The sequence below is a fragment of the Halyomorpha halys genome, unplaced genomic scaffold, assembly GCF_000696795.3.
Source record: "Halyomorpha halys isolate HHAL.00 unplaced genomic scaffold, Hhal_1.1 Scaffold252.1, whole genome shotgun sequence".
NCBI classification, from domain to species: Eukaryota; Metazoa; Arthropoda; class Insecta; order Hemiptera; family Pentatomidae; genus Halyomorpha; species Halyomorpha halys.
In genome coordinates, this window is record NW_027108761.1 from 912,487 (window position 1) to 924,761 (window position 12,275).

A 12,275-nucleotide genomic window follows, 5' to 3' on the forward strand; every position below is an offset into this window, starting at 1 on the left:
GGTATGTAAAATAAGCATTTAAAATATATTATATTCAAAATAAATTCCTTCGGAATATTTTTTTGGGGCACTTGATGAGATTTCGATTTATAGGAGGTCTTTTTGGCTCATACCATGCCTCTATGAAGTGGGTACCAGACCCTTCTTTCGATTATTGCTTAAAGCTGGCGGTTGATTGTGGATGCTGACTAATAATCACCAGTTTATTAGCCAAAATATTCTGACCATTATTTGTGTTACATGTTTATTGTGTAGTACAATTCATTTAGTACATCCAAGAAAAATAAAATACTACTTATTGGAATTCTTAATTACATTATCTTATCAAGAAATAATATTGGACAGAATAAATGAATCAGTATGAACTTGATTATACTACCATTATACAGTATATAGACACTAATTTTTATCGATTGCTTAATTTCTATAATGGTATGACAATTTAAGCTTAATTTAATAATTGTTTCATAATGTATTTATTATAATAATCACCTGTAATATGTGTGTTCCTTGGTGGTGTTCGAATATTTCATGAGCAATATTCGCTGTTGTACTTGTTACTCCACCTGAAACATTACATTTTTTTAAGAAATTAAAATTTATGTATGGCAGCAAAAGCAAATTGATCATACTATTTAGTTGAACATGAATAAGATATTTAATTATCGGTATACTGCAATACTCCACCCCTGGCCCTACATGTGTTGTATGTATATATCCATCTACTCTCGGTAGGTACTTCGTGTTTCCTTTTAAATATAGACCACAATATACACGACACGTACAGTTGAGTGCTTAGAGCTATTGCGATGCTGAAACTGTTCAAAGCAATAGAAATTTGAAAATAGAAGAAAGTTCTTTTGTGATAAAAATTGCGAATAGGCCACTGGCTAAGAGAATATCCTGCGTAACATGTACAATGACACCAATTCCCCTGGACTTAATCCAATTCGACGACAATAAAAATTCCTCTCACGTCTTTTACTATATCTGCTTGAAACCTTTTATTTTTCTCTTAGGAAGAGTGAATTTAGTTAGTTGTTTCTATTTTACTGACATTCTTATTTAAATTGAATGTTTGTTTTTAACTGGGTTTTGTTATTTTTATTGAAAAAAGCGATTATAACTTTCAAGAGATTTTATTTTGTACTCTTTTTTGAATTCTATTAGTTTTTCGATCTTGTTACATCTCTAATTATCTTTCATATATCTAAACTAATTTCTTTCAACCAATAATTATTCCAGTTAAAGTCCAAAGAATTTGGAAAACTAAAAAAATACTAAATTTATCGAATTTACACTCTTTGGAGAAAACCTGCAGTATATCTAATTTTTAGACCTAATAAGTTTGTAAGAAAAAAGGGTGTACATGTTGTGCAGTATAGAGTTTGTTGCTATTGAAGGCGCAAGAAAATTCCTAAAGGCTCTATAACTAAGTTGTTAGCTATTGCAGCAACTCTGGTAGTCACTACTAAACTATCGTACCTATTTATTTAGATTAGATTTCCGTCATTGTGTGTACCAGACTATGGCACCATAAAACTATCACCGTAAAACGAACCTTATGTCGTTTTTATCACATACCTATTTTAACCACTTAATTTTATCTGCTGTCAAAAAGTATATACATCACTGCTTTGTTTTAATAGCTGCATATTTGACAAAAAAAAGTTTTGGTATTATTTAGGACATATTTCAAAGATATTCCTATAGGGGTTTAATTCTTTGCTGTGGTCCTAAAGCAAGTCGAGTTCTAAAAAAGTAGACAAAATAAATAATTCTTAGATGTATCATTATTAAAGAAAAGCAACGGTATGTATAATTTTTTTTCAGAATTTAATTTAATCTTATAATATATCAGAATTATAAATATTCGAACAAAACTGTCACTAAATCAAATAAATTAAGCGAAGAGGAAACTGTCGCAGAAACGCGACGAATAGTTGCTACAAATATAGAACCTGCGTACTGAATGAAGTAATGCGTTTGACAATATTGTTGTAATGAAGATCTCGTAAAAGGTTATCTGTTACCATCACATAACAGGCTTACAATCAAATTAGTTTTCGATAAGAAAATCAATTCACTGTATGAGACGCTCCCATGATATTTATTTTGTAATAACTATCCAAAAGTAGAATATAAACTTCTGATAGGATATTCTTCAATTAATAAAATTAAATAATTATTAATTTTAATGATGATATCTTTATTTAATAAATTGCAATGTTATTGCCAAAAGTAACTCAGCATGAGGTATCCATTGGAAATGCACACCTAGGAAAGGTGCCGCTACGTGCCACCCTCGACACCCTTAGCGATAAGAAATGATAGGATCCATAGGGCACTAATACAGATGGGGAGGGCACATGTTGCTGGCCTGGTAGACACATATTTCAGAAGAGCGCCGCCCCCTGATATTACCACGTCATCCTGGCTCTAGCGTAAGGTTCTGCTCCCTCCATCGTACATCATATCTCTCTTTAGCTTCTCTTCCACCTGAGCCTTCTTCCTATCCTCTGCCCCTCTCCCTCACTGGACAGGGTAAATCGCTCATTTCGGGCTAATGTCATTATTTGCAATGCTACGAGCTTTAGGATCAAATCCTGAAATTAGCTGTTGAACGCAAAAGCGGTGTAAGCCAAATCTGGAGATATTAAAAAAAAAATTGAGGAAAGTTATAATTGTTTTTAATATGGAATGATAGGTTGTTCTGTTAAAACTAGTCAGTCAGGAACATATCTATAAGAAAATAAGATACTCAGTATTTAATTAAATAATTATTTTTATAAAAATTAATTATGATGAGAACATAATGACTTAAACCACTTTTGTTCTTAACGGTTCATATATTTTAGATCAATACCTCAGCCTTTAGGACGTGATATGGATGCAATGTAAAATATGTGTGTGTCTAAACCTGTATCATGTTTCTCATATCATCTTAAAGGAACATAGCTTTTTCATGGATTGTCGCAGTGTATTTATAGTTAGTTTGTTCAGGTTTATGTTTATGTTCGCCACCTAATATTTTTAGTAAGAGTCTTTGGTTGTTCTGTAAATCGAATTCAAATCTTAAGGATTATTATATTCCTGATGACTATTGTTGTCAAATGCAATAGCTAAATAGGAGGACGTCTGAAATTTTAAAATATCGTATTTTCTCCTCCATCATTTTTTTAGGAACGCAGTAGCCGGGTTCGAAACATATCAGCCGTGGGCCTACACTTTGGGCCATAATAATGCTCGATATGTGAATTTTCTTTATCCAAATCGATTCAGCAATATCAATGTAGCAGTGCTAAGTACAATAAAACATATTGGAAAGGCGGTAAATACCCTAGAAGGAGGATTGACGTCGAGGTAAACAGGGTTTTCATTACCGGGAACTGTCCAGCAAGGGGGTGCTACGGGCAAACAATACCCTCTTTTATAAACATTACCCGCTGCGTACGGTCATTGCGGGTATTAGTTCCCCTTACTCGATATTACTTCATATTGCTCCGTCTCCACTCTGTATTTATTAAGCTTATTATTTGTATTTCTAATCATATCAGTCCCTTAGGCTTAATGTTACAGTCTTATGATCAGTTTTGGGTCGTAAAATGGTATATCATTGTTCTGAAGTCTTCGTATTTGTTATTAGGTTACGCGTTTAGAAATGTTACGACTTGAAGGTTAGAAGATACTACGAAGTCCAGTAGCTATCCAAAGTATGTTTATATCAATAATCTTTGAAAGCAAGGTAGGGAAGATAGGAAAATATCTAGTAATAATATTGTTTAGAATTATGGAATTTTTATTTTATAATTAGAAATAATATTGCCCCTCTTTTAATTAATTTATAATTGCAAATACTTATGAAGTAGTTTTTCTACTATCTAAGAAAATGAATAGTTCTATAAAATTCAAAAGAAAATCGAATTTTAATAATACAAAATGAATAGATTGATTAATGATAATTGATGTAGGACTCATATTGATATAGGATGTTATGTATGGAGGTGGGTCGTTATTGCCTTCAAGATCGAAAGAAAAATTATTCGTATGAGTATTGAGAAGAGGAATGATATAATATTAGAAACCTGGCCTCTAATATCTCATTGAAGAACAACGCTATTTTGATTTAAAGAATGCTCAATATTTATAACATAATCATACATGAAAATTGATCTGACTGAGATCGTTGTATATATATGCAAGAACAAATCATTAAAAATATGATAATTGTGTATCCATGTGGAGACATTCAAGGTCTATATAAGAAGATAAAGTGTATTTTTGTAAAGAAAGATTTGAAAAATTGTAGAGTTGCATAATTCAATACTATATTCAGGTTAGCGTTGACTGTCAAGTTTGGGTTAGATTATTATTTAAATGTTTAACAATTTATTTATGGAAAGTATGTAGCAATTATGTTGGATGGAATTTTGGAATTTTGATGTTATATATAGAAATAATATTGCCCTTCTATGAATTAACTTATAATTGCAAATACTTACGAACCAGTTTTTCTACTATCTAATGAATAGTTCTATAAAATTTTAAAGAAGAATCGAATTTTAATCATACAAAATGAATAGATTGAATAATAATAATTGATATAGGACTCATAAGGTTTTGTCATTTCATCCATTAAAGATCACGGTTAATAAAAGGAAATTGAAGACTGAGATTGAAAAAGAAAACTTAACAAAGGACCTGGAAATAAATGTTAGAAAAATTTAGCTGAGGTTCTGAGAACACATAGTAAGAATAGTTCCAGTAAGGATGTATTAAAAAATTCTTAGTAACCTACAAAGCCTGAAGAACCATAAAAGTATGCAAAACTGGTGAAAGAGAACTCAGAAGGTTGGGAATCATGAGTGTAGACTAGAAGAAGGAAGTCAGCTCGATATAGTAAAAAGAGAACGCTGGGGAGAAGGATAGACAGATGAGAGAAAGGCGCAACACTGTGAGAATAAAGAAAATTGGAGGAAAGGGAAGGAAGAAAGAAGAGATAAAAAGGAAATGAAGTGATGGGTGGTCCTTAGTTTTAGCTGGTCCGCAAAGAAAAATGAAGTGATGAAGGAACGGTACACAGATAAATAGTTTATAGTCTTTATGATATCTTCTTTGACAAAGAATTTTAAAAGTAAAAAAGGTTGAATTTGTCCTTGAAATAATATAAAAGGGTGATTTAATTTTTTAGGAACGGTTTATACGTTGGGCCACAGAACGCCAAGTCCCATGAATCGTAAATATTTGAATAATAAATACAGGTAGTAAAATGAGATGGTTTAATAAATTTGAAGACAATGCATGAGCTAATATGTGGAAACGATAACATAGGAAAAAGTAACAATCGCCATAGACACTTTGTAAGGGAAGATTTTTACTATAAGAAATAAAAATCTAGAGTATGGTTTTTCTGGAAGACATCCTTATAATTTGTTTTAATTTTCTTTTTGATAATACCTCTGTACTCGGTAAGACCTAATAAACCAAATTCCGCTATTATTATGAACTGCTTGACATTTTGGCAGCCCGGCTAGAGCTGACTGACTGCCGAAGAGGCTTCGAACCCTATTGACATAAATTGCTCCCCCGGCCTGCTGTTATTCCATTTGTCTCCCCCTCCTCGAGACGTGGCCTCACCCCCCTACACCTACCACCTCCTAACTTAGTCAATTATTTCCCCCCTCTTTCCCAATAAAACATACTCATTTGTCTTTTCTTTTTTTCCTTTTTCCTGCCGCCTCTTCCTCCTTTTATTGTTTCGACTTGTAGAACAAATATGCCGGAGGCAACAAACCGTATCCCCCGATCAGGTGGCTCCGCAATCACTTCTTCAGACATATGAGCAGCAGTTTCCTTCTCTTATTGCCTCATTTGTTTTAGGATCGCCGAGGGAACATTTACATAACTAACCAGCCCTCTTCAAAAACGCTAACGGTTTAAAATTTGCTTGGATTTAATTTTTAACTGTGCAGGACTTTATGCTCTCTTAATTTTTATTTCACTATTCCACACATATGTTTTCTCAAACCACTTGTAATCGTTTCAGTTCAAAATTCATTTTATTTTATTTTTTTATCTATGCTCCATTTCATCAAATTAGCAACGATGAACTCTAACAATCCTGCAGGCCTAATAAACTCTACTGCAAACTAACAAATTAACACTAAGTTTAATGTAACACAATTTTAAATAGTCCTAGATATATAAAATCTATTTTGGTAAAATAATCAATTTAATATCTAGACAATTTTAATATATATTTCGAATTCTGTTGAAAGAAAGTAAATTTCATGTTTTAACATATTTAGTTCCATGATATTATAATGATGTAACCATAAGCAATGGACTGTAACGTGCGATAAGAGCTAACAGCATCAAAAATACTTATCAGAAATTTTCTATTGATATAACTTATAAATGAATACGGGGCAGGAGCAATACAGTATCTGAAATTCCACCAAGTAGTGACACAAATAAGTGTTTTATTACATAAACATTTTATTTTTTACTTAGAAATGTTTGAATAATTAAAAAAGAATTAATATAAAAATATATTATGGAATTGTTCAAAGGGATGACTTGGCAGATATAAATTTCTTAGATTTTTACATGCAGACAGGTTTTTCCCTATTTTTTTTACAACATAGAAGTGGATCCAAGTTTATACCGTTGCCTTCCACCCTCCACCCTTCACCCCCAGAGGACGGACAGTAAAGAAGATACGAAATAGGGCAAGGTAAGCAACTGTAAACAGGACTTGGGTTTTAGAGCTTAGAGCAGGGCACAGTTCAATCTGGTTCATGTGCTCTAAGCCGCGTGCAGTAAACCCACCCTTGTCCAAAGGCAACCTGTCTGTAACTTCCTTTGTTCTTTCTCTAGACCTTCCAAAATATCTTTTTATTAAGACTAGATTAGAACTTAAACATTTCTATGCGCATGATCTAGGTAGGAATTCATAAAACGAATGAAATATGAATTAAGTAAAGTACATATGAAAAACTGAGTATATAATTAATAATTTAGACTTTATTATATTTTATATAAACGGAACTTGAACAGTAAGGAACGGCAAATGAATGTTTAGTGCAATTCTACCATATGACTTTGTTTACCGAAATTTAATTATTTTATATATTAAAAAGTAAAACTTTCCAAACGATTGATCGACTTCTGTCGATAAGAGTTCTGTTTTTCAACCCTGGACCAAGTGGATCTATTATATCGAACTGTTCTGAACAATATACAACTACTGCTAATTGTTGTTGTGACCCGTTGGCACTCGAGATACCACCATATTATAAGATTGAGTAGAATTATGGATTTAACTAGGGGCAAATCATTATCGTTACTTGTATATAAGGGTTAAATCATCGTAATGGGCTCGTTCCGAACAAGTTGCTCCATATTTCTGGAGCGGAGAGCTATCTGGAGTCAAGTTGGTATCGGCTTATCCAGGGAGGATACTTAATAGGACAGACATAGATGAGATAAGGGCGAGTTAGTACTATTGATGGTTATTGCCGGTCCGTGGAGGCGATAATATTCAAATTACTCGGCTACCGCTTAACTTACAACCCTTCTCTCCCTCCCCCGCCCTCTTCACAATTGTTTTCTCAATTAGGAGTAAAAGGGAGTTTTAAGCGACCTTAAGGGAGCTCTTACTTTGAGATATTATCCTCTCTTTTACGGCCGGGTTGATTTCGGTGTCACTTTATGTATAATTTAAGTTAAAATTATTTCTCCTCGCCTTCAAATAATCCATTTTTTCATCATTATAAAAAAAACATGAGTTATAGATTGGCAGACAACTCGTAAAAAATGAGCATCCAACTGTTAGTAATTTAATTTATCAATCGCAGCTTTGTTTTGATAGTGGCACATTTGATAAGAAACGTTTTTATTTTATTTTGAATTGGACGTATTCCAAAGATAGTATTGTAGATTGAAGTTTCTTTCAATGTCCTGCAGACTGCCCTTAAACTGGTAGGGTGTCACAAAGTATCCCCAGTCTACAGTGCAACTTATGGAAAAATAAAAACATGAAAAAAGATAATTTGTTTGTCAGATATAACACTATTAATGTAAAACAGCGATGTTGGCATCTTTTGTACTTACTTACATAAAAAACCTAACTCTAGGCATCTAATACTTATTAGATATCATGCCGTTTTTCAATTTCAGGCGCTTTTTAAATATTGCTAGATTAACCTATTTTAAAGTTTCCTCTTCGCGTTTTAAGCTAATTTTCAAAATTAATATAGAACCGTCGCTCTCCGGGGGTCTTAGCGGAGTGGGTCCGGTGGGAAAGGATTGCCTTTTTTTGTGTTATAATCTCCTCTTATATACTAATACTAAATTAAAATAACGTGTTCTAGTGTTTGTAACTATCGAAGGTTCAAAAAATCAGCATCATGCAACCAATTTTTGTAAAGTTTATATTGCATATATACCTATTTTACCCATTTTATTTAATCTATAGGTTCGTGGAAAAAATATATATATATTTTTTTATGTGGCTTAATTAAGATTGATCTCATGATTTTTCAGTTCCTACTGAACGTCAATAATTTTATAAGTAACTGCTAAGATATAGTAAAAAAAATATTGTTTTTAACTTCTTAATTATTTTATATAATTATTACATCTTTCTTCTCATTTTACCGTGATATTTTCGCAGCTTAGAAAGTATTGTGTATAGTTACACTTGATCATTGATGGGCAAAATTTCCTACATAATACTCTTTTTCCTCCTGCGATGTTTTCTTTGTGTCCCGTAGTTCAATTTATGTAGCGTGACATAGGGTGGTACAAAGGCAGTTGTTATCAAAGTTTCTCCTATTCGCTTAGACCACAGATATCTAATGTAAGTCGCACAAAAGAGAAATTAGAAAGTCCCAGCTGGACTTGTGATGACGTCCTTTATATTAGTCTTCAAACATCTCTTCGTTAGAACAAATTATTTTTAGTATTATCATGATAATGTGGCAAAGCAGAGGTTTTTTAGAACATTTATACAATTTGGACTGTCGGGAGTTTAGATTGTTCAGGACAGGCTATCGGGATTTTAGACTCGGTATGTCAATGCGCTGTTGATGATAACTGAGTAGTTACTTATGAAACAAGTTACGATTGGTCTCTAACACTGATCAATTCATATGAATTTTCTTTATTACGGAGAACTAATGACAAAACTGTTAATATATAAAATTTTAGCTATCCGACCCTGAAAACTTTATAACAATACGGGAAATTTCAGAGATTAGTTTTATTAAATAAATGGAGTGGAGCGGGGGAGTGTTGACAGTATAAAAAATAAAGAAATGTCATATACAATAAATTAATAAAGTCATAACATTGTCCACAGAGGGAATCATTATATTGTTTTTTTTTTCTTAAGGAGTGGAATACGAATGGGTCTGAGTCAACTTTGCTTAGAAATACCAGTGAGTACCATTCATTTCAGTACATTCCATTGTTACAAGATGGCATATTAGATCAGAAACGTGGTTTTATAGTTCCTTAAGATTTATCCCGTATTAATTGTTATATGAGAAATGTTGATATAATGGACGAAGGCAGAGGCGGTGACTTAGCTCGTTAGTATAGATATTGGGCAGGACAGAGACTAAGCCACTTTGCTGGCCGTCATATTTCCGCAGGGGGGAAAGTATTATTACCCCTAACGGACCATTAGCCTCTCCGGCTTCGGTTACCGATTGGATTTGTTCCATCGGGACTCCCGGATCATGCCAAGATCCTCTTCCATTTGTTAGGATTATCTTCAGATCCAGGAATTTCGCTAGTGTCATAGTCCCCAACCGCTTCGACATCTCTTCTGCCCATCAATTCTCCACTTCATAATTACTCTTTTAATCCTCATTACCATACTCATTTATTTTTAATGAGCAGCAGAATAGTTCAAACTATTGGAGTTTCATACTTGCTAAACTAAGTTTCATATATTGGGAAATTGATGACTCTTGCTCCTTATATTTAATAATAATACTTGTAAAATGAATATGTGCAAATTCGGGCGTCAATCCCAATTGTAATATGTATATCTATTTATTTAATTATTTAAATATAGATATCTGTAATTTTTATCTTTACCCCTTGAGTGTTTTGAAACTATTACCTTTTAAAAACAACTGCAAAATATGGTAATCTTTTGAATAAAACGAAGGCATGATCTAGTGAATTAGTTAGAATAGGAATTCTCTAGTAACTAGAATTTTTGGATGGGTCATTTTGGATATGTGAGTCCAGCCAACAGCTTACAATTCCTGAAATGTTTCTTTTTCATTTTTATGCTGACTCCATATTGAATAGTTGTTTAAGATAATATTCCTCTGTAAACATAATTTAGCACGCAGAACTGAAGCGGCATTAACTGATCCATACTATTTTCAAATAAACATAAACAATAATTGAACTGTGCCAGATTATAAATGGAAATATATCTTTCGATAGGTCCATCAAATCGCCTACTATACCCCATACCTCGTACAGAATTAGGCCAATGGATCATCGAATTTCTTTTCCGTTCTCATCCCTGCTTTTTGTTATACATTTCAAGAAATTTTAGGAAATGAACTTTGGTGTAATGCATCGGACTGATGGAAATTCAACTCCGGTTAGAAGTAAACATGATTCATTCGCTCTGTATGCTTCTCTTGGCGCCACGGTGCTCCTAGCCGACACAATATTTGGCAGGTGTAGGCTGATTCAGTAAAGACGTAGAACGGAATGCGATGCCGGCCGGGTCCCGTTACGGTTATGTCGTGAAGAAAGGACACGCACGTGTCCACGGGGACAAAGTAAATGTTGACGTGCCGTGGCGGATACCCCGTGTCCAACGCGGCTCTGGCTCGTCCTCTTTTTATCCTTCCATCTCCCCCCTCTCCCATATCTCATTTTGTAATAAAACAGCCCTTTCCACCTTATCGGACATGGTTTAACGTAGCTTTAATTACAAAATGGAGCTGGAGCAGTTCAGGGACAACCTGGATCGGTTTGTTTCGCTTTCCTGTTCACTGGCACGAGCCCTTCTGTGTACCTTTTGTCCGTGCCCTTAAAGCATTGTGTACGTCGTTGTTAGTATTTTGTGAAGCACTGATGTGTTTGCACCCGGGACAGATTTAGGAGCAAGGCACTTAGAAAGCGGGGATTCGAAAACTGAAGTTGAGCAACCTTTCTTATTTGTATGATATCATTTTACCAATCGAAAAGAATTAATAATCATATATATAAACATATGATTACTTAAGCACACAGTAAGGACCTGGATTACATGTACCAGCATTTTGTGATTACATATGTTAACCACCGCAAGTAGACATTGTCAAAGGCCAATAATTGTCTGACTGTTACTGCCATGTGACGTAGGCCATTAGCAATGACAGGGAGCTAATACAGAGCATGATGGATCTGCGGGGCCGTCACCAGCAGTTATCCGTGGTAGCTCTTGGCTGGCGTGTAAATATTCTACTTCCATTGTTTCGCCTGAGTATGTCGTTATTTAAGTAACAATAACTTTTTTGTTAGTGGAACTATATGTAAGTACTTAATGAAACAACTTCTCGAGTGTATATTTTTTACCAATAAAAATTCAAATTATCATTTTTTTATGACCTCATATTTTTCAATCAGCGTTCTGTCCTCTAGTATGCATAATATAAATAGTTTATACGCTATTATGGTTGATTTCGGTTGTATAGAACACTTTTCCAATTTTTATTGAAATTAATAATTAAAGTTAAGTTGACTTCTGTATCAAATTACTATAATCATTTAAATAATAGTGATAAAATCAGTTTCTTAATATTAAAACTCACTATATATCATCTAGATAAATGTTGTAACTTAAAGAAATTATAATTATAAAGTATGGCCTAACATAACAAAAGGCATAACAGTTTGATTTCTTTTGCCCGAAAATTTTTAGTATTTATAAAAATATTCATGTTTAACTAGCTTTGGATTCAGGAAATAAGACTTAAGTTCAGGATACAAATTTTTCTGTGTCCCATTTTTATTTTAAAAAAATAATAAGTATTTGATTTGATTTAGAAAATTCTAAATATTCTCCGAATTTCATTTCTTAAACTCTACCAAGTTACTTTAAAGCAACAAATAATAATTTATGAATATGTAAAAAAGATCAGGATTTATTTATAACCTACTGTATTTTTTAGAGCGTTTACTATGGCTCTTCAGAAATAATTTTTTTGTCACTTCACCTGGAAACAATACCTATTCTTTTAATCATGTTTTTA

The 12,275-nt window shown here is 33.2% G+C and overlaps 1 protein-coding gene across 5 annotated transcripts in view; it reads right to left on the minus strand.

Moving 5' to 3' along the window:
• The window catches only part of trh (trachealess), a 453,500-nt gene that overhangs the window by 35,705 nt on the left and 405,520 nt on the right, over positions 1-12,275 (minus strand). For all 5 annotated transcript variants that reach the window (XM_014419879.3, XM_014419881.2, XM_014419880.2 and 2 more), the window contains one exon: positions 493-566. In XM_014419879.3, coding sequence (XP_014275365.1) covers positions 493-566 — 74 coding nt within the window. The remainder of the gene's footprint in view (positions 1-492; positions 567-12,275) is intronic.